Consider the following 24,327-nt stretch of genomic DNA (forward strand, 5'->3'; position numbering starts at 1 on the left):
ATGTTCTTTCAAATGGGGTCAACAAAGTAGTTTTAAGTAAGGGTTCCTATTTAATGAATAGGATCTATATTGAACAGCCATAGTAAGCAAGTGGATGCTTTTAAAATAAAATGTAACATTTAATATCTTTCCCTTAAGATTGTCAGCAATATTTTGAAGAAGAAAAGAAGTATGGTTTAGTGTAAAGTATGTGAGAATGTGTTTCTCTGGGGGTTTAAGAAGCATTTGAAGGTTTTGTTGGTTTTTTAAGATTTATATATTTGAAAGGCAGAGTTACAGAGAGAGAGGGAGATAGAGATCTTCTATATGCTGTTCACTCCCCAAATGGCCACAGCAGCTGGGACTGGGGCTGGGTCAGGCTGAAGCCAGGAGCCAATAGCTTCATCTGGGTCTTCCAGATGGTTGCATTGGCTCAAGCACTTGGGCCATCTTCCACTGCTTTCCCAGGTGCATGAGCAGGGAGCTGGATCAGAAGTGGACAGCTGGAACTCAGACCTTAACCCGTTAAACCACAATACCAGCTCCCATTTGAATTGCACTCCAGGTCTCCTGTATATGGGTGACAGGAGCCCAATTCCTTGGCCTGTCACCCTGCCTCCCAGGGATCTGCACTGGTGAGAAGCTGGCATCGGGGGTCCTGAGCTGTGTATCGCCTCAAGACCTGTGGTGTGGGGTGTAGGCATCTGAATTTCCAGCTAAACTCCCACTCCGGTTTTATTTATTTGAGAGGAAGAAAGAAAGCAGCGTTGTGGGGTTATTTAAGAGCAGCCAATTGGTGAGAAAATTCATTGCTGATGATTAGGACTTTTCCTTTTCCTGGAGTAGCATTTGAAAGTGATTTTTGGTTTATAAAGAAGGTGCGATGAACAGAAAATTACAGTTTGAGGGAGTGAATTTTACTGCTTTGTGTGAGTGACCTTGATTCAGTCGTGAGGAGACTGGCAGCCAGGTTAAAATGTCAGCTGCTTTGGACCTGCCTCCTGCCCTTTTGGGTGCCATACGGAAATGCTGACAGCACAGAGTTTTCACTAAACAGTAAATTCAGCCTGTCCACCTGGAGTAGGTAATGCAAAATAAGTGGGGAACAGTCACAAGTGATGGTAAAAAGAAGCTCTTTTAGTATTCAGCATGCATGTGTGACTAAATTATGTTCAGGAATAGTATTCTGCATTTATCGTATTTTTTTTTTTAAAATATTAATTTATGTCCCTCAAGCTTTTAAGACACTGTGCATCAAAATTCCCTGACTCTTGCTATTGTTGTGGTGACTGAAGAATTTTTCTTGGTAGTTTTCAGCTTCATTGGAAGAATAAATTTGAATATAAGACTTTTTTTGCTTTAAGAAAATTCAGATTATAATCATTAAGCTCACTAATAAGAAATATTTTAAAATTTCTAAAGTGGAATACAAAATAAAATATTTCAGGGTTTTTAATTACTTCCTTACTTCCTTACTTCTCTTACCAGCCACCTGATATCCTCTAGTTGAGGTTTGTTGTGTATGTTGCATTGAGGGGCCCTAGAAATACTGAATGCACTGATCATCTTTGTAATTAGCACTTAGAATTTAGAGTATTTCTAGGTGCTGTAGACAAAATCAAGAAAGATCATTATAACAAAGATTTTGGAGCATAGTAGGATTTCAGAAAGTTCATGCTTGGGGTGAACATTTGGTGCAGTGGTTAAGCCACCACTTAGGATACCCACATTCTGTATTGAGGGGCCTGGGGTTGAGTCCTGGCCCCACTTCTGGTTCTAGCTTCCTGGTAATGCACACCCTAGCAAACAGCAGGTGATGGCTAAGTACGTGTGTCTCTTTTTTTCTTTCCTTTTTATTTGGAAGGCAGGGAGGCAGGGAAAGTTCGATCCTCCATCAACTTGTTCCCTCCACATGTGCCTACGAGAGCCAAGGCTAGGTTAGGACAAAAACTAAGAGCCAGAAACTCTGTTTCTGTTACATGGGTGACAAGGAACTCACATACTTGAACCATCATCTGCTCCACCCAGGCTCATTAGCAGGAAGCTGGACTCGAAGAATTGAATAGCTGGGACTCAAAGTGGCTCACCCACATGGGATGCAGGCAGCCCAAGCTGCAGGCTTAACTTGCTATGTGCTATGCCACAGTGCCCATCCCTGGGGCTGTTATAACCAATTTTCACCCTTCTTAGTGCCTCAAACTGGAAACAGTTCAAACATATTATATAAATTAGTATGCACTTATTTTGCTACGAAAAGTTTTTTTGAAATCTATCCATGGTTTTTTCATAATATGTGTTTTCCACGAACTTTTTGAAAGTCCCATTTATAAAGCACATAGAGTTTATACACACACCACAGTTTGGTCTGCTTCTCTCTCTCCAGTGAATTGTATGGTCCTTGAAGACCATATTCTGTATTAACTATCTTTGATTCCATGATGCCTAAGATAGGGTCCTTTTCCTAGGAGGCATTTAATTAATGGTAGTGGAATGAATGAAGTAGTTTACCCTTAAGAGCTGAATCGTACATGTGTTACTGATGAGCCATGGATTTTCCTGATTCTCTTCTCAAATCCCAAGTGAGTTGTCATGAACATATGACTGAACCGTATCTGTTCCTAACCCCAGTTGTTGAACATTTCTGGGGTGTATAGTAAAGCTGATGCCATTTCAGACATTCATATACATATTATATGGTTAGATGAAGTCTGTCAAGTAACTACATCACAATGTTTGGTGTCTAGTTTCTGAACTCTTTTAAGTCAGGGTCACAAAGTATTATTAATGATAAAAATCGTCTTTCTATTTGTACAGATATTCACAGAAGTTAAAGATTCAGGTTTTTTTTTGGTTTTTTTTTTTTTTTTGGTTTTTTTTTTTTTTGCTTTTTAAAGATTTATTTATTTATTTGAAAGCCACAGCACCAGCCTCAAGATTCAGTTTTGACATACTCAGATTTATAATGCTGGGGAACAGAAGTCAAAGCACATGGCAGACCAAATTGGTACACAGTACAACCTAGAAAAATGGCCCAACTAGTTTCTCAGTATTTTCTAGGCTTATCTGTTCTCCTCACAGTGTATCCTAGAATTTTATTTTACTTACACATACCCCTTTGGTTTAGTGGTTTTGACTAGCTTGTGTTTTTAGAAATTACTTACTTGTCAAAGATGATAGCCTCCATACTTTTCAAAAAATGTTTATTTGATTTTATGACCTCAGCAGCCATGTAAGTGTAGAAAAGCTGTTATTGACAAAGGGCAACAGCAGCCAGATGAACACACTTGACAGAAGGCGTCCCGGTTTGTTACTAGCCAAGACTATGGCTTCTCTCTTTTCTGACCAGTGGTATTGCTGTTTAATAGAAACTTACTAGTACTTCATACTGTTCTTTTGTTTCCTTGATTTTTATTATGAATTATATTCAGTTGTCACATCATATGGTTGGTGTATCAAAATACTGTCTTGAAAATGATAACTGTTACCTCGAACATAATTCTTTTTTTTTTTTTTTTTCTTTTCCCTCAAGATAAACTGTCTCTGGAAGGAATCGTGGTACAAAGAGCTGAATGCCGACCTGCTGCTAGTGAGAACTACATGAGATTAAAGAGGTTGGTGTTTTGTGCCTTTAAAATGATTGCCTGATATTTCTCCCTGGGGATTGAGATGCATATATTAGATGGCCTGTTGGCTACCTGAAAGCTGTGAGAATTGGTGAAAGTGTTTGCCTCAGAGGTTGCTTGGCACTTAGAGACTTTTAGTACCTTGGCTGTTTGAGATATTTTAAGTTGCTCTGTTAATATATCCTGGAATCAGTTTTTAAACTGCTTTTTGTAGTTGTCTTTATAATTCTTGATTCTCTAAAGACATAATAAGATCTTTGTACTATTCTATTTTCAAACACTGTAATTTTCCCTAGTGACTGTGTTTTCAAAATACTATACTGTATAAAACAAGTATAGTTGCTAAGATATTGTCCTTTTTTTCTTGAAGACAACTTTTAGAAACTTATGTACTTTGGTAGAGATTTTGCTTCAGGGTATTACCCCATCTCAGCCCCACCCCTAGAAACTGTTGTATGTGGCGAACATTTTGTAATTAATTACTATTTAGAGATAATGGGTGCAAATTCCTGCTACCCCAACTATTATAACTTTCAAAGAGTCAACAATTTTTTTTATTAGAAACCTTTTATTTAATGAGACATTTCATAAGTACAACTTTAGGCATATAGTGATTCTTCCCACCATACCCGCCCTCCAACCCCACCTCCTCCTCCCTCTGCCATTCCCAGTCCCATTCTCCATTAAGGTCTGCTTTCAAATAACTATATACTCCAAAGGAATGTATGATACCTATTTCATAACTTGTATTTAATATATTTCAGCCCAGTGTGATTTAGAATTCTAAATTCGTTTGTTCGTTCTTTCAGCACTTAGTATCTACTGGGTGCATTTTAGGATTAGGGAAATAGTAGTGCACAGAACAGGCAATAGCCTCTGTCCTCATGGAGCATGCATTTTAGCAGACAGTGGAGAACACACTGCTCTGGTGTTAGCAGCAGTCTCTCCTGTGTCAGAATTCCTGTCTATACAATAGCCTCTGTCCTCATGGAGCATGCATTTTAGCAGACAGTGGAGAACACACTGCTCTGGTGTTAGCAGCAGTCTCTCCTGTGTCAGAATCCCTGTCTATACAGGAAGCTGGTTGAACTGGATCATGTCTAAATTTCACATCGTATCTCACATTTTCTTCTTTTCTAGATTATATTAGACTCTGTCTCCTGGGAATGACACAAAGAGACTGGTTTTCTTGTCCAATAATTCCTCTAATTTAACTGCCTCCTCAGGGCAAGTAAAAGGATGACAATAAAAATGAAAAAAATTTATAACATAAAACAGCTTTCAAAAAACAGGCATAAAATATATATCTTTCTGGCTTTTTGCCTATAAAGTTTATTATATACTGCTAGAAGATTTATCTTCTTCAAATAACCCTTGAGATTGAAAAATGCAAAATCCAGTTACTGAGCTGCTTGCCAAGATTTTTTTCTGTGGTCTTAATTTTCTTCAAAGGGTTTCTAAAGGGTTCTGGTGATGAGATCAGGCAGGTCACCTGCTGTGTCTATAAAATGGCTGCTTTTTTTTCTTACTAAAAATAAAGAAAATTGTTTAGCCCTTTTAGTATGGTACAAGACTAGCCAATATATATTTTATCCTTGTCTTGGGAAAGAAAATGGGGTGATTCAGGCAGTGATGATCCATGGGAGTTTCATGAAATAAATGATGGATGACATAAGTCTCTTAGAAGACTGAGTTTTTTTGACCAAGTGAAAAATGGCAGGGTGAATAAATATTCAGAATAAAGAAACATGGAGACACAAAGGCATGGGGAAGACTTCAGGAACCCACATATGATTCGAGATGCCTGGAATAAAAGAGTTGTTTGAGAGTGTGGCAGATGCTGTAACTCAGAAATCTTTTTTTCTTGAACACCAAACTTCCATAGATATACAAATGCCAGGTTAGGTTTCCAGTAAACATTTCAGAATTGGCAGAAATGGGTCTCGAGATCCTTCCTCCCAAACCTGCTCCATCATTCGTGGTCTTTCTCGTCTCAGTTAACACCAACACCGTCCTTCCATTTTCTCAGTCCAGAAATCTGAGCTCCCTCTTAATGCCTCTCACACCCACCATCAAATGTGTCAAGGAAAATCTTATTGGCTGTACCTTCAAAATAGCACACATCTCTAGAGTGAACGTATCTCTGCACCCTCAGGAGCTGCCACTATCTCTCACTTAGATTACTACAGGAACCCCTTTTGGGGCAGTTCTTCCTTTTTTGTCCCAATACAGTTACTTCCCAGCACAGTGGCCAGAGCAGTTCTCTTAGAACCATGTCAGATCATGGTGTTCCTCTCTTCAAGTATCACTTGCAGTGCTACCTGTAATATTAAGAATTAATTCAGGCTGGCGCCACGGTTCACTAGGCTAATCCTCCGCCTGCAGCGCCGGCACACCGGGTTCTAGTCCCGGTCGGGGCGCCGGATTCTGTCCTGGTTGCCCCTGTTCCAGGCCAGCTCTCTGCTATGGCCCGGGAGTGCAGTGGAGGATGGCCCAAGTGCTTGGGCCCTGCACCCGCATGGGAGACCAGGAAAAGCACCCGGCTCCTGGCTTTGGATCAGTGCGATGCGCTGGTCGCAGCGCGCCGCCCGCGGTGGCCATTGCAGGGTGAACCAACGGCAAAGGAAGACCTTTCTCTCTCTCTCTCTCTCTCTCTCTCTCACTCTCACTCTCACTCTCCACTCTGTCAAAAAAAAAAAAAAAAAAAAAAAAGAATTAACTGTGTTGGTCCACATGGGCCTACGTGCTCAGCCTGCTGCTTCCTATACCTTCATCCTCTTCTTCCCTCGCCAGCGAGCCGCACCAATAACCTAACAATCTGTCAGAGCTCTTAGCACACTTTCTCCCTGCGGCCTTTAAACTGGTGGTTCTTTTCTGTCTGGGACAGCCTTTCCCCAGGTAAGTGTATGGCTCACCCCTTTCAAGTCTCATCTCAAATACCACTTTCTTTGACTGTCCTACGGTCCTTCTATACTTAACACTTTTTTCATAGCACATTTAGCCTCTTCTTAAACTATGTAGTGTACTTGAGTATATTGTCAGCTTCTCCCTGCCACATTTTAAGCTCCCATGAGATCAGTGCTTGCTTTTTTGGCTTTTTGTATACATATGTTTTTATTTAGTTCATTTGCACACATAGGTGTGTATACATAGGTTTACCTAAAGAATTTTCTTAGTGACAACATAGTCAGGAGAGGAACAGAAAGGTGGTGTTGTTGTTGACTGTAAAATAGAAAGATTTTTAAGTGTAGGTGGCATTTACGTAGAAGTGTTTAAGAACAGTATTGGCAAATTAGTACTTGAGATATCTTGTACCTAGATATTTCACACATATGCTCAAAATGCTTCAGAGCTCCTTCTGACTACCTAATCTCCTTAATAATATTCAAGGGTTTTTTTAAAAATTTTATATTTATTTGAACATCAGAGTTACAGAGCGAGAAGGAGAGAGGGAGAGAGAGATCGATTTTCCATCTGCTAGTTCACTTCCCAGATGGCCACAACAGCTAAGGCTGGGCCAACCCAAAGCCAGGAGTGTCATTCAAGTCACATGGATACAGGGCCCCAAGGATCTGAGCCATCTTTCACTGCCTTCTCTGGGACATCAGCAGGGAGCTAGCTTGGAAGTAGAACAGCCAGAACTTGCGCTGGCGCCCAATATGGGATGCTGGTGCTGCAGGCAGTGGCCTAACCCTCCGTGCTTCAGTGCTGGCTCCTCAGTGCTTCTTACCTGATTTTCTAGCTTCATTTTCATCTACTTCCCTTTATACAGACTCATGGTTATATCACACTGCAAGGTTTCTTCTAGATAAGGTAGGCCCTTTTCCATCTCATGCCTTTTGTTCCTTGTGTGGTGCATCCTCTACCTAGACTGTGTTGGCCACCTGTACCGAGATCCCTCTGACCCTTTCAGATCAACCCAGGAATCAGTGAAACTTCCTCATAGTTGGCACTCCCCCACCCAGTTAGGATCTGCTATTACTCTGTTCTGCCTTCCCACACATTTACCTATTCCTTTCATGGTCTGACTAAATGTTTGTGTTTTCTACTATTTAGGGAGTACATAGCTGCATCTTTTATAAAATTATAAATTTCATTAGAGAAGAGTTTTACTTTTCTTTGATTTCTCCTCTTTGTGTGTGTGTGTATGTGTGTGTATTCTCGTTCTTAGTACAATGTGTCATGAATAATAAACATTCAGAGTAGTTTTTGAATTGAAATGAAGAAGACTGGCAGCCGTGTACCAAAACATGGGAATCATTTAGATTCTTTTTTATTTTTTTTACTCTAAACTGTATTTGAAATCTAGACATGATTTTTCAGATTTATATAAATACCCATATGTATATGCACATATGTATAAATATGCACATTTTGCTTTGAAAAGATGAAAGTTATTTATAAAACAAATATAAACATTTCACTAAAATAAGGTGGTTTTCAAGATATAAAGAAATGAATATAGTCTCCATTTACAAAGGACTAGGAGAGAGCTTTTATCAAAGAAAACCTATCTTTCCTTGACTTATGCCTGTGGTTCTTTCCCCTTCAATCAGTGAGTTTTTATTATATTTTAGCAAATAGCAGCTAAGCAATACTTTTAGTAACAAATGGCTATATTACAAGGAACAATATTTATAAATAATTTTCTTTAAGGATGATCAGTCTTATTCTACTGGGAATTTAATTTTAGTAATAAATTCCTGTTATAGCTCTCTGCTATTAAATTTTGGCTGATAAATTAGGACAATGTTATGTGAATTATATGTTAATCAAATGCAATTTCATAGGATTCTGTCATTAATTTAAATAAAGATGGAAATAAAATACATATTATTATTATAGTAAACTCAGGAAATAAGTAAACCCAGTGATCCATAAAATTTAGGCCAAAAGAAAAATGGAATTTTCTTTTTTTTGCTTGTTTGTTTGTTCTTAAAGATTTATTTGTTTATTTTTGACTGGAAAGTCTCATTCAGAGACAGGGACACAACTACTTGAGCCATCACCTACTGCCTCCCCAGATGTGCATTAGCAGGAAGCTGGAATTGGGGTCAGAACTGGGATTTGAACCCAGTATTCCCATTTTGTATGTAGGTCTTAATGGCTAAGCCAAATACCTGCCCCTGATTTTATATTAAATTTATTAAATAGAAAAATAATAAATTAAAAATGTCTTACAGAAAAGCATTTTTCTATTAACTGTCAATGAAACTTGGTATCATAACAGTATCTTAGAATTCAATAAGATAATTTTATGATCAAGTAAGTATAGTATGGGATTTTGGCCTTCTAGTGATCTTATTTGATACAATTCTGGCTGATATTGGGGTTAATAGTTAATGCATTTGAATCCATTAATGTTTTCATTTTCAATTGTAATAAAAGCCACATTGCATACTGGCTTATTTTTAAGAGGTTGATTGACTCACATAATCAAGTCCAGTGTTATTATGAGCTTTAGCCATGTCTTTATCTAGAAGTTCACAGTATCAGTGGTCCAACTCTAATTTTCTTGGATCTTTCTCTGCTAGACTATCCTCTGGCTGACTGTTCTATCAAGATTGCTACATGACTTATCCCTCTTTATGCATATAGGGTCCTGGGTGTTAAATGATCTTGTCTATCCTTGAACCACTGTGTCTGTGAAAATGGGATTACATGGACTAATTAGAGCTCATCCGGGGAAATGTCTAGATGGTAAATTCATTGCTTACCACCAATCCCTAGGTGTTAGCTGCAACCAAAGCAGATGAATGCGGCTCAGGGGAGGGGGAGGGCAGGTGGGGTGGAGGCTAGGGATGCAGCCATGAGATTCACAGCGGAAGCCTGTTCTAACAGAAGTTTCGTAGGAATCAGCAGCATTCATCATGGACAGTTGCATCCTTGATTGCTTCCCTTGAGGAAGGACCATTTTGGCACTCCATTATAGAGTCTTGTCTTTTATTAGAAAGCAATTCTGTATCTACCTTGATGCCTTGAAAATGGGGTCAGATAGCTAAGTGATTGGACTCTGAAGCCAAACTGCTGGGGTTCAAAGACTGGTTTTTCCAGTACTACCTGTGTGATCTCGGGCAAGATGCACAACCTTTCTGGCCTTTGTTTCCTCATGTGTGACACACATAATGACCTTTATCTTGGTGTTGGGTTAAAGATGAAATAGAATAAGACTGTCTCATTTCAGGGGTCTCATGCAGACTGTATACCCCAGTGTTAGTGATCAGTCTTTTCATAGTTACCTTGGTGAGAACTCCTGTCCTGAAAACTCTTTAAAAAAAAAAAAATTTATTCATTTGAGAGATAGAGTTACAGGCAGAGAGAGGGAGAGACAGAGAGAGATCTTCCATCTACTACCCAAATGGCTACAATGGCTAGAGCTGAGCCTGTCTGAAGCCAAGAACTAGGAGCTTTCTCTGGGTCTCCCAAGCGGGTGTAGGGGCCCAAGCACTTGGGCCATCTCCTACTGTTTTCTCAGACCATAGCCTATAGCTGGATCAGAAGTGGAACAGCTCTGACTCAAACCAGTGCCCTTATTGGATGCCGGCACTGCAGGCGGAGACTTAACCTACTAGGCCACAGCGCCAGCCCTCAAAAACTCTTCTAGAAGTTTTTCCAGTTCCATCCAGTTCTCGCAGTAGAAGAAACTTGCATAGAAGAATTCAGGTAGGAAAATTAGTTTAAAAAAGAGCAGGAGAGCTAACAGAAGTTCGATAGGAGTTAGCTGTGTTCCTCAGGGAATTCCATCCTTGATAACTTCAGTATCTGAGCGCTGTCTCACCCTGAGCATTTTTTGTCATTGAATCCCCCATGTCTTCTCCCAGTTCTCTTGTGTTTCTTAGCTGGTGTCTCTCTTGAGGTCCGAAAATGTGTGATTTTGTTCAAAGTGTGGAGCTCTAAGTCTTTTTAAATAATCACAGATTTTTTAAAGGCACAGAACAGGAAGCCCTTCTGGGTTTTGGCTTCTTACTTGGCTGCCAGTGCAGCTCAAGGGTGCACTGTCTCAGGCATGGGTCCTTTTCACTCTGCCTCGAGTGTCCTGCTCTGCAGTGCTCTTTGCTTGGCTGCTGGCAGAGCCCCCATTCATCCTGTAAGTTTCAGCTCAAATCCAGTCTTCCCGACCTTGTCTCACTACACAGGGTAAGCACCATCTCCATCAGGCCTCTCTGCACAAACCACTAAGCACGTTTTGCTTTTGCTGTTACTTTTACTCCTTTTGTTTAAGTCTCTACCACATTGTGAGCTCCTTGAGGTCAGGGCCTGTATGTCATTCCTCTTTGCTCTAACAGCTTCATGTTCAGTGAGCAAACTAGAATCATTGACTACAGGTCAGTATTTTAAAGGTAAGGATTCTCAGTAATGCAATCTGCAGAATCAATGCTCTTTTAAAAATTCATTTAGCTGTTTTAAAACTTTTTTTATTATTTTTAAATAACACATAGAAATTGTACAATTTTATGGGGTGCACATGATGTCTCTATGCATTGTGTATAATCAGAATAAACAAATCAGTCTCCTCAAACATTTTCACATTTCTTAACGGTGAAAACATTCAGAATCCTTCCTTCTGAGAGTGTGTGTGTTTGTGTGAGTGTGTGTGTGTGTGTGAGAGAGAGAGAGAGAGAGACAGACAGAGAGAGAGAGAGAGAGAACTGTGTTTAAAATTCCAATTGTGCCGGCGCCGCGGCTCACTAGGCTAATCCTCCGCTTTGCGGCGCCGGCACACCAGGTTCTAGTCCCGGTCGGGGCACCAGATTCTGTCCCGGTTGCCCCTCTTCCAGGCCAGCTCTCTGCTGTGGCCCGGGAAGGCAGTGGAGGATGGCCCAAGTGCTTGGGCCCTGCACCCATATGGGAGACCAGGAGAAGCACCTGGCTCCTGCCCTCAGCGCAGTGCGCCGGCCGCGGCGGCCATTGGAGGGTGAACCAATGGCAAAGGAAGACCTTTCTCTCTGTCTCTCTCTCACTATCCACTCTGCCTGTCAAAAAAAAAAAGAAAAAGAAAGAAAGAAATTCCAATTGTTAGGTCCTAAGAAGCAATATTGGCATGTGGTGGTGTTTCTACAAAGCCTCACAGCTTTGCAGGATAAAAATACTTCGGTACACAATTTCTCTTTGTTCACTCACAATTGAAAATCTACAGGGCTAACCTTAGGCAAAACTGTGGAGTATAGAAAGTTTGTCTTTATTATCTGGGCATCTCCTTTTTGCACTTTTTCCCCTTAAGCAGTGTCTGTCTTTGGGCATCTACTTTTTAAATCCTGTTCTGATCCTTTCTAGCCTCTAGGTTCTAGATATATTTAAAGAATGAATGAGGCCGCTGCTCAATAGGCTAATCCTCCGCCTAGCGGCGCCGGCACACCAGGTTCTAGTCCCGGTCGGGGCCCCAGATTCTGTCCCGGTTGCCCCTCTTCCAGTCCAGCTCTCTGCTGTGGCCCGGGAGTGCAGTAGAGGATGGCCCAAATGTTTGGGCCCTGCACCCGCATGGGAGACCAGGAGAAGCACCTGGCTCCTGGCTTCGGATCAGCTCAGTGCGCCGGCCACAGCGGCCATTGGAGGGTGAACCAACGGTAAAGGAAGACCTTTCTCTCTGTCTCTCTCTCTCACTGTCCAATCTGCCTGTCCAAAAAAAAAAAAAAAAAAAGAATGAATGCATGAGAGCTGGAGCTGTGGTGCAGCAGGTTAAGCTGTGGCCTGCAGTGCTGGCATTCTGTGAGGCACTGGTTCAAGTTTTGGCTGCTCTACTTCTGATCCAGCTCCCTGCTAATGCACCTGAGAAAGAACTGAAGATGTCCCACATGCCTAGGCCCCTGCACCCATGTGGGAGACCCAGAAGAAGCTTCCTGGCTCAAGGCTTTGGCCTGGCATAGATAGCCCTGGCCATTGGGCCATTTGGGGATCCAGCCAGAAGATGGAAGATTGCTCTCTGTCTCTCTTCTCTTTCTCTCTCTCTCTCTCTGCTTTTCAAATAGATGAACAAACTTAAAAAAAAAAAAAAATGGACACACATAAGTCAAACTAGGCTTTCAATTTTAAACCTTTTATTACTAAGAATGAAATAAAGCCGTTAGATTACCTGTTCAAGATATTTGATGAGGGACATCCACCCCCCCCCCCCCCCCACACACACACACACACGGGAAAGGAAGAGATGATTGAAATGAGGCCATTTCTAGGTTGGCCCCATAAGAAAATTGAGTAGTCATTTTAGTTTGCCTTGGGGATTTGTCACCAGGACAACCATCTCTGCTTCTGGGCCAAATGGGCAGATCTGGTCTAGTTGCATTAGTGGAAGATCTGTTCTCAGGATTTATAACTGGCTGTGAAGGTGACCCACAGAAGAGGCAAATTTCCTTAGGATGGACCCAGGGTCCATCACTGCCTCATCCATATGGCACCTGCTGTTGTACAGCTTAGAAGAAGTGCTCTTTCCTCAAGTATTTTTATTTTTATCTGTCAAAAAACTGTGGCAATTTATCAATTTTGTTAAATAAGATTTTGCTTGCCATCTGCCAAAAAATTGTCACACTAATTAATACAAATCTTTGCTATCTCGATGTGAATGTGGCTCTTCAGTGTGGTACCATCATGTACTGCAAAATGGCCAAAGCTGGAAATAGCTGCACACTCTTCAGTTCGCTGCAGGCCTATGTGTCCTATTTTCTTAACAGTTTACTTAAAATGCAAAAGCTTTGCCTGGTCCTTACAGACACTGGAATTTTCAGCTGTTGCTGTATGAGTCCCTAAAGCATGGGGAGACATAGAAAGACACCAGAAGTCCCTTCGCTACAAAACAAGGGTCCCACTTAGAATGTTGAATCAGTAGGCTGAGAAATGCTCTGGGATTGTTAAAAGCCGTTAGTGAAGTCTTTAACTTTAGGACTCATAAATATCTTACATACTTTGTATAGAAGATCCATCTCCCTTTAACTCTGCCTGTCAAATAAATAAGTCTGTAAAAAAGAGAGAGGGAATTTATTTGCCCCAAATCACAATTTGTAAAGGCAAAGCTGAAGTTTGAACCTGAATCTGATCGATTCCAAGGCTGTAAATGACAGGGTTCTTCTTGTAGCCTTAACAGTTTCAAAAGTGTGCCTGGCCTATTAGTAAGGGAAGAGAAGGGGGCACGTGCTCTTCCTGTCTTGTATTACATTACCCTTGCTCTGTAGCCCCACAACTTAACCCAATTTTGTTAGTGCCCTAGTTCTGTTACATTATAAAATAAATATAATAGCATTTTAAGGACTTAAGTAAGATACCTGTTTCATTGTTTCAGTTTGAAATTTTTATCTGGTTTGTGATCTTACTATTTAGAAATGAACTTGGATAACTTAATTGAATTTCAAAACTCCATTTATCTGTGAGAGAGGTAAAGCAGTAAACCATTTTATATGCCTGTGGAGTTTATTATTACTTCATGCAGCTTAGGTGAAATATGTAATGCTTTGGGTAGTTTTGATGATGTTGCAGTTGAGCCGTTTTGAAGATTTACTACTCTGGAATGTACCTCTGATGTTCACATTGCCATAGATTGAGCACTTTTTTTTTTTGTCCTATGACTTGAAAGCCTCAGAATGTCTAAAACCCCTTTTGTGTCATCTAATACATATTGGAAGAAGGCCTAAAGAAAGGAATTGATAATAGCAATGTGCAAGCAAAACTTTTCAAACTAAAAAATAGTAGACATGTCACAGGAACAGGACAGGATTTGGGCTTCCTTAACTTCTACAAAACAAAATATTCCAGTGAGTAGTATCCCCACTAGAATGCGGCTCCATGAGGCCATGGGTGCTTCATTGACCAGTGCATCTCTGATGAGTATAGTCATTCGTTCAAATAATGCTGGCGCATAGTAGGTATATAATAAATACTTGCTGAATAAAGAAAAGAATGAAAGGTATGGGGCTTGGATTTAAGCTTTTGTGTCTTGTAGACTGCAGGACTGTGATCACAATGAGTCATTTCCTTTTAAGCCATCACATGCCAAGGTGATTTATCCACTTCTGTTACTTCCCTGGATTTCATAGCTTTAGTGTCATTTAGAGAGCAGACATTTGATGTAGCATTTAAGATGCCATGTGGGATGCCCCCATCCCATAGCAGAGCGCCTGGAGTTGAGTCTAGGCTCTGTTCCCAATTCTAGCTCGCCACTAATACATACACTGGGAGGCAATAGATGATGGCTTATGTACTTGGCCCCTGCTGCCCACATGGAAGACTCAGATTGAATTCTCTGCTGGTAGCGTCAGCCTAACCCAGCCTCAGCTATTGCAGGCATTTAGGGGAATGAACCAGCAGATGGGAATTCTCTGCCGTTCAAATAAATTTTTTCAGGTGTCATTTGTTACTCACTTGCTCAACAGATATTTGTAGAGCATCTAAGGTGTAACTAAGCAGTGTAACATTAAAGAGCAGCTAGAACTGGAAAATGGATCAAACGAATTTAGTGTAATTAATAGTTCAGGCTTTTATTTCATGCTGTATTAAGAGGTTGGCACAGACACTAAATACTAGATTTCAGGAAACATCCATAGAATGAGTCAGAGCAGGGAATTTTAGACTTTGAGTAGAACAAGAGGAAGGGGAGAGAGTCCAGGCAGGAATTGGCACAGCATCATAGAGGATTAAGCAAAAAGCCTGTTTTAGGAACTTAGTCGGTCATCCTGGTAAAGCAGATGCATAAAGAAGACTTTAACTTGGCTGCTGGGTTAGGCTTACTGTAGAGTATGTCAGTGCCGCGCTGAACAGGCTAGGCTTGATCTAGTAAGAGGTACAGATTTAGTGTGTGTTTTACCACAAGGGAGGTTCCTCCTCCTCCTCTAGGGCTCTGTTCTTGGCACGTTTCCCTTTCATTACTGACCTTAATCTTTGTCAGCTCTTTCTTATACCTGAACTCTTACCATCCTGCATTGTCTTGCTAACTGCTCCAGTCCACATTAAAAATTTTCTAAAAGGGTACTCCAAAATTTCATGGTAAAGTGGATTGAAAAGACAAGGTGCATTTTCCATGAACCTCTTGAAGTCTCATGTGTACGTGGAACTACAGAATCTGTATGTCCAGCTTAGAGCTCACCTGAGCTTCATACTAAGATAGACAGTTTCATTTGAATGCTCCACAGGCGTCTTAACTTCACAAGCCTAAAATTGAAGTCTTAGCTGTACCCACTGCTGATGTTGTCTTCCCCATTTCCACTCAGTGACTCAGATAAGAAATCTTGGGAGTTAAGCATATTCTTCTTCTTCTTTTTTTTTTTGACAAAATGCGTCAAGTCCATGATCAAGTTCTGTACTAACGCAGTACTCCCTGACTCCGACTTCACTAATCTAAACTGCCATCTTTGCATCTGAATGTAGATTCAGGACTGATTGTTTAATTTGCAGGACCTAATGTGAAATGAAAATATGGGTTCCCTTGTTTATAAATTTTTAGGAATCTTAGACCAGTGACAATGCCACATTAAATCAAGCACAGGTGGGCTGGCACCATGGCTTACTTGGTTAATCCTCCGCCTGCGGTGCCGGCATCCCAGATAGAGCGCCGGGTTCTAGTCCTGGCTGCTCCTCTTCCAGTCTAGCTCTCTTCTGTGGCCTGGGAAAGCAGTAGAAGAATGGCCCAAGTCCTTGGGCCCTTGCACCCATGTGGGAGTCCAGGAAGAAGCTCCTGTCTCCTATCTACGGATTGGCAAAGCGCCAGCCGTGGTGGCCATTTGGGGAGTGAACCAACGGAAGGAAGACCTTTCTCTCTATCTCTCTCTCTCTCACTGTCTATAACTTTACCTGTCAAATTAATAAAAAATCAAGCACAGGCCCTTTCTGAGTTGGGGCCTGGTGTGACTGTACCAGGTGCCTGTCCCTGATGTTGACCCTACCTCCATCACTGTGGTCCCCTCCTAGCTAGTGGCTCCCTGCTTCCCCTATGGACTGTTCACTGATCAGTCATTAGTGTAGATCTGATCCCATCACTCTCTTGGCTTTTTCAGTAAAGTTAGAAGATGCTGCACCGTCTGGGCTTTGTAACTCTGATCTGATCCTGAAGCCTGTTCAACTGCTGCTTGCACCACACTTCTCTCCCATTCACTAGGCAGCAGCCAGAGTGGCCCTTTTTATCCATCAAATTAGCAAGAACCGCCTCATCTCAGGTCTCTTCTGTCTGTCTGAGCACACGTGTCTCACTAGATCCTAAACTGGCAGTCTCAGTTTATAGGGTTCCCTCTTAGGCATTGCCTCACCACTCCCAGGGGAAATAGTGTAGCCTTCTCCCTTACCACAGAGTCAACTGGCTGTGCCATGAAGTGTATTCTTAGCACTTATCTTAACACTGTGTGGAACTATCTTTGTTAATTCAGAATTCTAATTATCGACTGTATCCTCATCATTTGGCATAGCCCTCAATAAGTATTTGTTGTGTGTAAGAATGAATGTCAAAATTTTCTAGCCTCTTTCATTTGGAAATTTATCTGAAGTTAAGAAATAACTTTTTTTCTTTTTGCTAAATGCTAACAATTTTTTTGTTGAATTATCAGATTCAATTAGCAGTTTATCAGAAAGTTAATTTTAGAATTTCTTTGAAAGAAAGCCTTTTCTCTTTAAAAATGACGTGGATCTGTTGGCACCGCAGTTATCAGTGTACAGTGAAGAGAGCTTTCCCTTCTGAGTCGATACTGGCCATTGTTACACTAAAGATCTTACAGCCTAAGCTACAGCAGTTTGTGTGAATGCATTCAGTAAACCTCGAGCACCTGCGTACACAGACACTCAGGACTGAGAAGATGAGGAGGACATTTTTCCTGCCTTTGAGTTGCTCGCTGTAGATGATTTTTCCTTTACTATGCAATAACCTGTACATTTCAAGAAGATAAATGCTGCAACTGGATTTTTTTGTACTCCTTAAGACTTCACTTCATAGTCCAAATGATACAGTTCTGTAGAAAAATCTCTCAGGCTGGCGCTGCAGCTCACTAGGCTAATCCTCCACCTGCGGCGCCGGCACACCGGGTTCTAGTCCCGGTTGGGGCGCTGAATTCTGTCCCGGTTGCCCCTCTTCCAGGCCAGCTCTCTGCTGTGGCCCGGGAGTGCAGTGGAGGATGGCCCAAGTCCTTGGCCCTGCACCCCATGGGAGACCAGGAGGAAGCACCTGGCTCCTGGCTGTGGATTGACGCAGCGCGCCAGCCATAGCACACCGGCCTTAGTGGCCATTTGGGGGGTGAACCAATGGCAAAGGAAGACCTTTCTCTCTCACTCTCTCTCTCTCTCACTGTCCACTCTGCCTGTCAAAAAAAAAGAAAAGAAAAGAAAAATCTCTCTCTGTCTCTCTCTCCTCCCTCCCTCTCCCTCTCCCTCTCTGTCTCAGACACACACACACACACACACTTTAAGAGGCAAATGTGAACAAGAAATATTTAAAATGAATTTACAAATCTGTTGTTTACCAGTACTGTCTGGTACACACTGACCAATTTTGGAGGGGGTGGGTGTAATGATGGCCACATGCTATTGTTCACAGAATTTTCAATTCTTCAATTCTTATTACATAATTACATTGAGTGCCATATGGCATTTTACCATAGCTCATTAAGTTACTAACAGTTTATACTTCTATTCGTGTTATCATTAGTGCATTTCAGTAGCACTTTTTAAAAAAAGTTATTCCTTTTACATAAAATAATTATGCTACTATCTGAAAATAATTCGTAGGATACAGCACCATGGCTTTTCCAGAAGTAATCCTCGTGTGGACTTTGAAACGATTGCTAAGCATGTTAATAAAGAAATAATTGAACTTTTTTTCAAGGACATCTTGTTTTGAAAATTATCTGTGTTGATTTGCTACATCAATATCTTTTCTCTTCCTGGAATTTGAGAAGGGTAAGTTGTTTCTAATAGTTGAGTTTCCAGATAGCTGTTATTGAACTCCTAAAAAGCTATGACAAAAATCATTAGATTTGGTGAGCAAAAAATCTTTCTAAACTTTATTATACTTATGTCTATAGCTCATAAACAGAGTTTATTGAGAACATATTCAGCCTTCTCTTTAACGTAGCTTTTCATTTGAGCACCTGATTTTTGAAGTTCTGTGGTAGATGTCTCAAGGGTCATGGAGAAGAGTCGGGTTATTTACCCCTTCACAGGATAGCCCCTGAGTGTCATGGTTTGCAGTTTATTTTGCTTGTTCTATGTAGTTCTTCAGTTCCCTATTATCTGCTGTCATTTTGTCAAGTTGCTTGTGTTGCTGTCTATTGTGGCCCCTCAGTTCCTTCTGATTTAGTGTTTTTAATTTCCTGTGTGCTAGGAATCCAGTTTAAAAATTCCATTAGGATGAATAGTGTGTGTAAAAGAAGATTGCATAGTCCCAGAGTGAAGGTCTGATGGGCTCGCCTATGAGTCAAGTGCTGGTGCTGTCATGCTTGGCCTGTAACATCTGTTTTGGTTGCTGTGGTGTGTTTTTTTTTTTTTTTTCTTTTTTCTTTTGCTTCTTCCCTGGTCCTGGTTAGGGCAGAAGTCATTATATTTAATAAATCAAAATATAAAATGTCTCATTTCAGAACCCTTCCTTTGGGTCACTTGATCTTTATTAGTGGTATGACATACTTATACCACCTATCTGAAACTGAGATATATAATAAAATACTGCTAATTAAATTCTCTGACATCCTTCCAAGTGCCTTGCTGTGAATCTGATTCATGTGAGTAAATGAACTCTTATTAAGCTCTTGGTTGCCAAAGCTGGTTGCTCTGCTCTTTATTCAGATCTCTATCATGATTAAGCATGCAGTTTCAAAATCCTTTGCGTGCTGACAACATATCAAGATGCTCTGCAGTCTAACCCAATGTATTGTGCAGTCTAATTCAGTGTTCATTAAACCCTCAGCACAAATTGTTGGACACCTTCTTTGTCGGGCATTCTGCTAAGCACCGTGCCTACAGTGAACAAGACAGACAGAATTTCTGTGTTGATGGGCCTTACTTACTCTACCTGGTTGTTCTCAGACTTGGGTGTTTGAGTGTACAGATCAGCTGAGGCTTTCAATAAATATGTAGATTCCAGGGCTTGGCCCCTATATTTTTTGACTCAGCAAACCTGAGTTAGAACTAGAAATATGCACAGTAAACAGGCAACTTGATCATTCTAATGTAGGTGGTCCTTTAAGCACCTTTTGAGAACTAGTAGTTTGGCAGATAAAGAATTCTTACTAAGACTTGCAACTTTCAAGTAATATATGGACAAGAACAATATAATGTGATCTTTGACCTGATTGCCATTTCATTGATAACTTAAACTATCTCAGGAATCTATTTTTTAACCACTGTTGGGGATGGGAGCTGGCTGGTGAGAAGACAGTAAATATGTATTTAATAGGAATTACAGGAGGTTGTTGATAATCCAGTGTGAAGGAAAAAGGTTGGGTCAGAAAGACTTTGGAATGGTGAAGGTGAGATGTTAGAGGACTTTTGACAGAAAGGAAACCTGGTCAGAGGAGTACATATGCTGATGATGGGAATTTTTTGGTCATCTCTTATTTTATTTGAGAACTAAAATATTAATTAGGCACCATTCTGAGCTTTACAAAGAAAGACTGCTAAGGTACTGGTGACCTCCACCCCCAAGAAAGTCCTTTCCATTTGACAAGGAAGTTAAAATAGGTAACTAAGAATTAGAGGAAGTGTTTATAGTGGCAACCTGTGTGTGGTTAGGGTACCTGCACATGGAAGGAGAGGTAATTCCAATACCAATTTGTATGTCATGAACAATTTGGATGAGAAAGCTGGAGAGATGGGTAGAGGGGAGGCTGTTGTGGGGTAGTCTGCACAAGTCACTCAGGTAAATAAGATAGGATTGGAATGATCTAATAGAGATTAGGAAGATAAATCAAAGTATTTAGTAAGCATAGCATTTTGTTATTCATTTATTTGAGAGGCAGAGAGAGAGAGAGAGAGAGAAAGATGAAGAGTTAAAGCTCCCATCCACTGGTTCACTCTCTAAATGCCTGCCATAGCCAGAACTGGGCCAGAATGAAGCTAGGAACCCAATTACTGGGACCATCACCACTGCCTCCTAGTATCTGCATTAGCAGGAAGCTGGAGTCAGAGCCAGAGCCAGATTGTGAACCCAGGTACTCCAGTATGGGACTTGGGCATGTTCTGTTAATCTGTGTCTTAACTGCTAGACTAAATGTCTAACCTGGCTTTTACACTCCAACAGTTACACTTAGCAAAGCAAGGATAAGGAGGAAAACAAGTGTAGCATTGCTTAGTGTTTACTAAAAGTCAGACAGTTTTGATGTTGACAGGGTTTTTTATTTATCTTCATTTACTTGAAAGGCAGAGTGAGAGACCGAGAGCAGTCTGCTGGTTCATTGCTCAAATAATCACAACATCCAGGTCTGGGCCAGGAGAAGCCAGAAACCAGGAACTCCATCCTGGTCTCCCACATGGGTGGTGGAAGCCCCAGTACTTGGGCCATAATCTGCTGCCTTCCCAGATGGAATAGCAGAAAGCTGATCCAAAATGGAGCAGCCAGGACTCAAACTAGCACCCTGATGTGGGATACTAGCATCACAAGCAGAGATTTAACCTGCTGCGCCATAACACTGGCCCCTGACAGTCTATTTTAACAGTAGTAGTGGTTTTATGAAAAATCAACCAGAGCTAGTATTGCTAATGTACTTGTCCATTTTGAGTGCTGTAATTGTTCCCAATAATAAGCTATACTTCACTAGCTACAGATCATGTAATTATAACAACACTTTACTCTGAACTGGGATTTTATTTATGTTATGGTGTTATCAAATAACATCAACTAAAATAGAAGCATATTTTCTGTTTGTTCTATAACATGTCTATTAAAAGTTCTTAGTGCCCATGTCAGTTCTGGAGGAAAAGACAAAAACTTTGAGGATTGGGGTTTTCTTTGCAACTTGAGTAGAAAAGTGTGGAATGACAGATAATGTAACTTTTTCAGGGTAAGTCCTGTCGGAGGCCACCCGACAAACCACACGGAGACACGCAGCACTCAGTCAATTCATCACCACGTTTATTGCCTAATCGCGTTCCAAGCCAAAGTAGGGGGCCCGGCAATGAGGGACTGGAGGCAGTCTCCCTAAGGAAACCCTTCAGTCTCCAGCAGCGAGCACCAAGAAACACAAGGATATATACCCCAGGCCCCATACAGATAACATTCATTGTGTGTAATCATGCATAGCACAGGAACAGAGCAAGTTTACAAAGTAGCAATGATCAGGGTACAAGCTCTGCAGATAGTGCAAAGAACATCATAAACCTTCATCAGAAGTCACATCCTGCCTGCAGGAATATGGGACGAAAAGTCTTGGAAACAGGATTAGATAAGGGACAGCCTCAGCCTGCTGCATCTCATGTCGGGCCACGGGCCACTGGCCCCGACAAGTCCAAGTTCAGCATTGTCTTTTGTCCCTGTATCCCAGAAGTTCATATCGAACTCTTATTTTCATTCTAAATTTAAGGTTTAAATTCCTCAAAGTTGAATGTGCAGAAATCCTTCTCACTCCTCCCATTCATCCTCTTGATGAGGAGAGAGTGAGAGACCATGTGGCCTAACACCCCATCCACAGAACAGTGGCTCGGTATGAAGTTCTTCTTTCCTGCTTTGCAGTTCTAAGAGACAGACTCATGGACGTTCGCTCTTTAATGGCAAAGTGAGGACCACAGCAGCTGTTCCTAAATGAGCTCTCTTCCTTGAAAGGCTGACCACTCCTCTAGGTTTCTGTTTTAGTTTTTTTCTGTTGGATTGATTTGGCTTAATTTGTCAAGCAATATATTAAAATTTACCTTCTCTTTTAAGAAGTTCTCTCTGAATTCTCGCCCACATCAGTGGCCACATACTGCCAGTTATTTGCCATCCATTCTAACATTTGCAGTTTCATGGAGTCACTAATGAAGTAGCCATTTGCTGAAGTTGCTTAGTCACCATAGCAACAGTGTCTAGGTTAGTGTACACCTCAGTAGCTTCCTGCAGTTTGACATGATGTGTAGCTGATAATCCTGACTTCTACTCTGAGGCACCGGGGATTTTGCAGGACAGTATTTTAAAATGTGCCGAAGAGAAGTTGCTTGTTTCCACTGTTGTATTCTCTTGGCACCCATCACATAGTCATAGGATCATAGAAATTTTAATTTGGAAAAATGACTCATCCTCACAGTGATTATCAAAGTAGTTGGCTAAAGAAATGTTGCTTCCATCCTCATTAGCAGTTTATTTAATCCCTTAACCTAAACATTGTTAGGAGACTGATTGATCAGAGTTAGAAATTGGGGCTGTTTAGTAATCTTGTGTGCTTAACCCCAAACAATTTCAAATCATTTTGATTATAAGCCTTTAGTTTTTAATATTATAAGTGTGAAAATTGGAAATTACTCTCATCACATTAGTTTTTCTGGTCTTTTGTCTAATTTCCGCAGGTCAGCCTCCTTGAACTGCATTACCTCATTCTTTCCTTCCTGTACACCTACTTTAAGTTCCTTTCGTCACCACTTAAACAGTTACATAAATCTATTTTCGCTTTTTAAATGTGTTTCCCTCAGATTTCACATAGTGTACACATGTAGCTTACTGAGAATACACATTCTCTGATAGATATTATTTGGAGAAGATAATGTAGCCTGTTCATGATGATAGTGTTTACAATTTCTGAACCCTGATTTAATCTTAAATGATGTAAAGATTGTGCCTGCACCATCTGCCATAAATCCATAAAGGCTTATTTAAGCAACCAACTTCATTTCCTAGCAAATTGCTTTTATCAGACTTACTCCATACTTGAAGGCCTGCCTTGCATATGAATTAAATCTACTTCTCTTTAGTCAAATGTATTCTCATTTTGATCTGTATAAAGACCAAGATGCTCAAATCCTTGCTAATTTCTTGCTTGGCTCTAAATATTGAACAGGAAGAAACATGGGCATGTTTTATACTGTGTTCATTCATACACATACACACACATACTTTGTTTTTCCTTTGTTCCTAGCTCAGTTGTTGAATGGATTGTGCTAGGTGACCAAGATTTTAGGTTTAGGTACCATTTGAGCATGTTACCTTGGACTGTTGCATGGATGCAGACTTTGTCCTTGCCTTCGGCTAGTAGTACTGTGATAAACCTCTATTCAGTCATGGAGGAAACAAAAGAATTTGGTATACATCTATTACCCCAACAAGAAAAACATAATGGCAGGACTTGAGGCTTTCCTGCTGATAAATTGGCCTCATCATGTTTAAATGTAAAGATGTCTGCCAAAGCAAGATTTGTAAAGGTGTTTGGAATTGAACCAGATCTTTACACCAGAAGCTTAGGGGAAAAAAGAATGGATTTTGTTCATCATTTCTTGAACATGCATCATGGCAACCTGTAGTCTGTTTTTAGTTTTAACCATACATATATGCTAATGGTGCAGAGATCATAGTTTGGGTCTATAACAGTAGTCATTCTGTGATTGATAACTATATGAAGAATAACCTGATAACCTTAATATTTTATAGACGCTATAGACTTTAAAATAAATGACTAATGGCCGGCGCCGCGGCTCACTAGGCTAATCCTCTGCCTTGCGGCGCCGGCATACCGGGTTCTAGTCCCGGTCGGGGCACCGATCCTGTCCCGGTTGCCCCCCTTCCAGGCCAGCTCTCTGCTGTGGCCAGGGAGTGCAGTGGAGGATGGCCCAAGTGCTTGGGCCCTGCACCCCATGGGAGACCAGGAGAAGC

At 41.0% G+C, this 24,327-nt stretch overlaps 1 protein-coding gene across 1 annotated transcript in view; it reads left to right on the forward strand.

Annotated features, from left to right (window-relative positions):
- GTF2F2 (general transcription factor IIF subunit 2) overlaps positions 1-24,327 on the forward strand; it is a 138,599-nt gene that overhangs the window by 77,673 nt on the left and 36,599 nt on the right. Inside the window, exon 5 of the mRNA XM_062194159.1 lies at positions 3,509-3,590. Coding sequence (XP_062050143.1) covers positions 3,509-3,590 — 82 coding nt within the window. The remainder of the gene's footprint in view (positions 1-3,508; positions 3,591-24,327) is intronic.

The sequence above is a fragment of the Lepus europaeus genome, chromosome 6 (assembly GCF_033115175.1).
Source record: "Lepus europaeus isolate LE1 chromosome 6, mLepTim1.pri, whole genome shotgun sequence".
Lineage (NCBI taxonomy): Eukaryota > Metazoa > Chordata > Mammalia > Lagomorpha > Leporidae > Lepus > Lepus europaeus.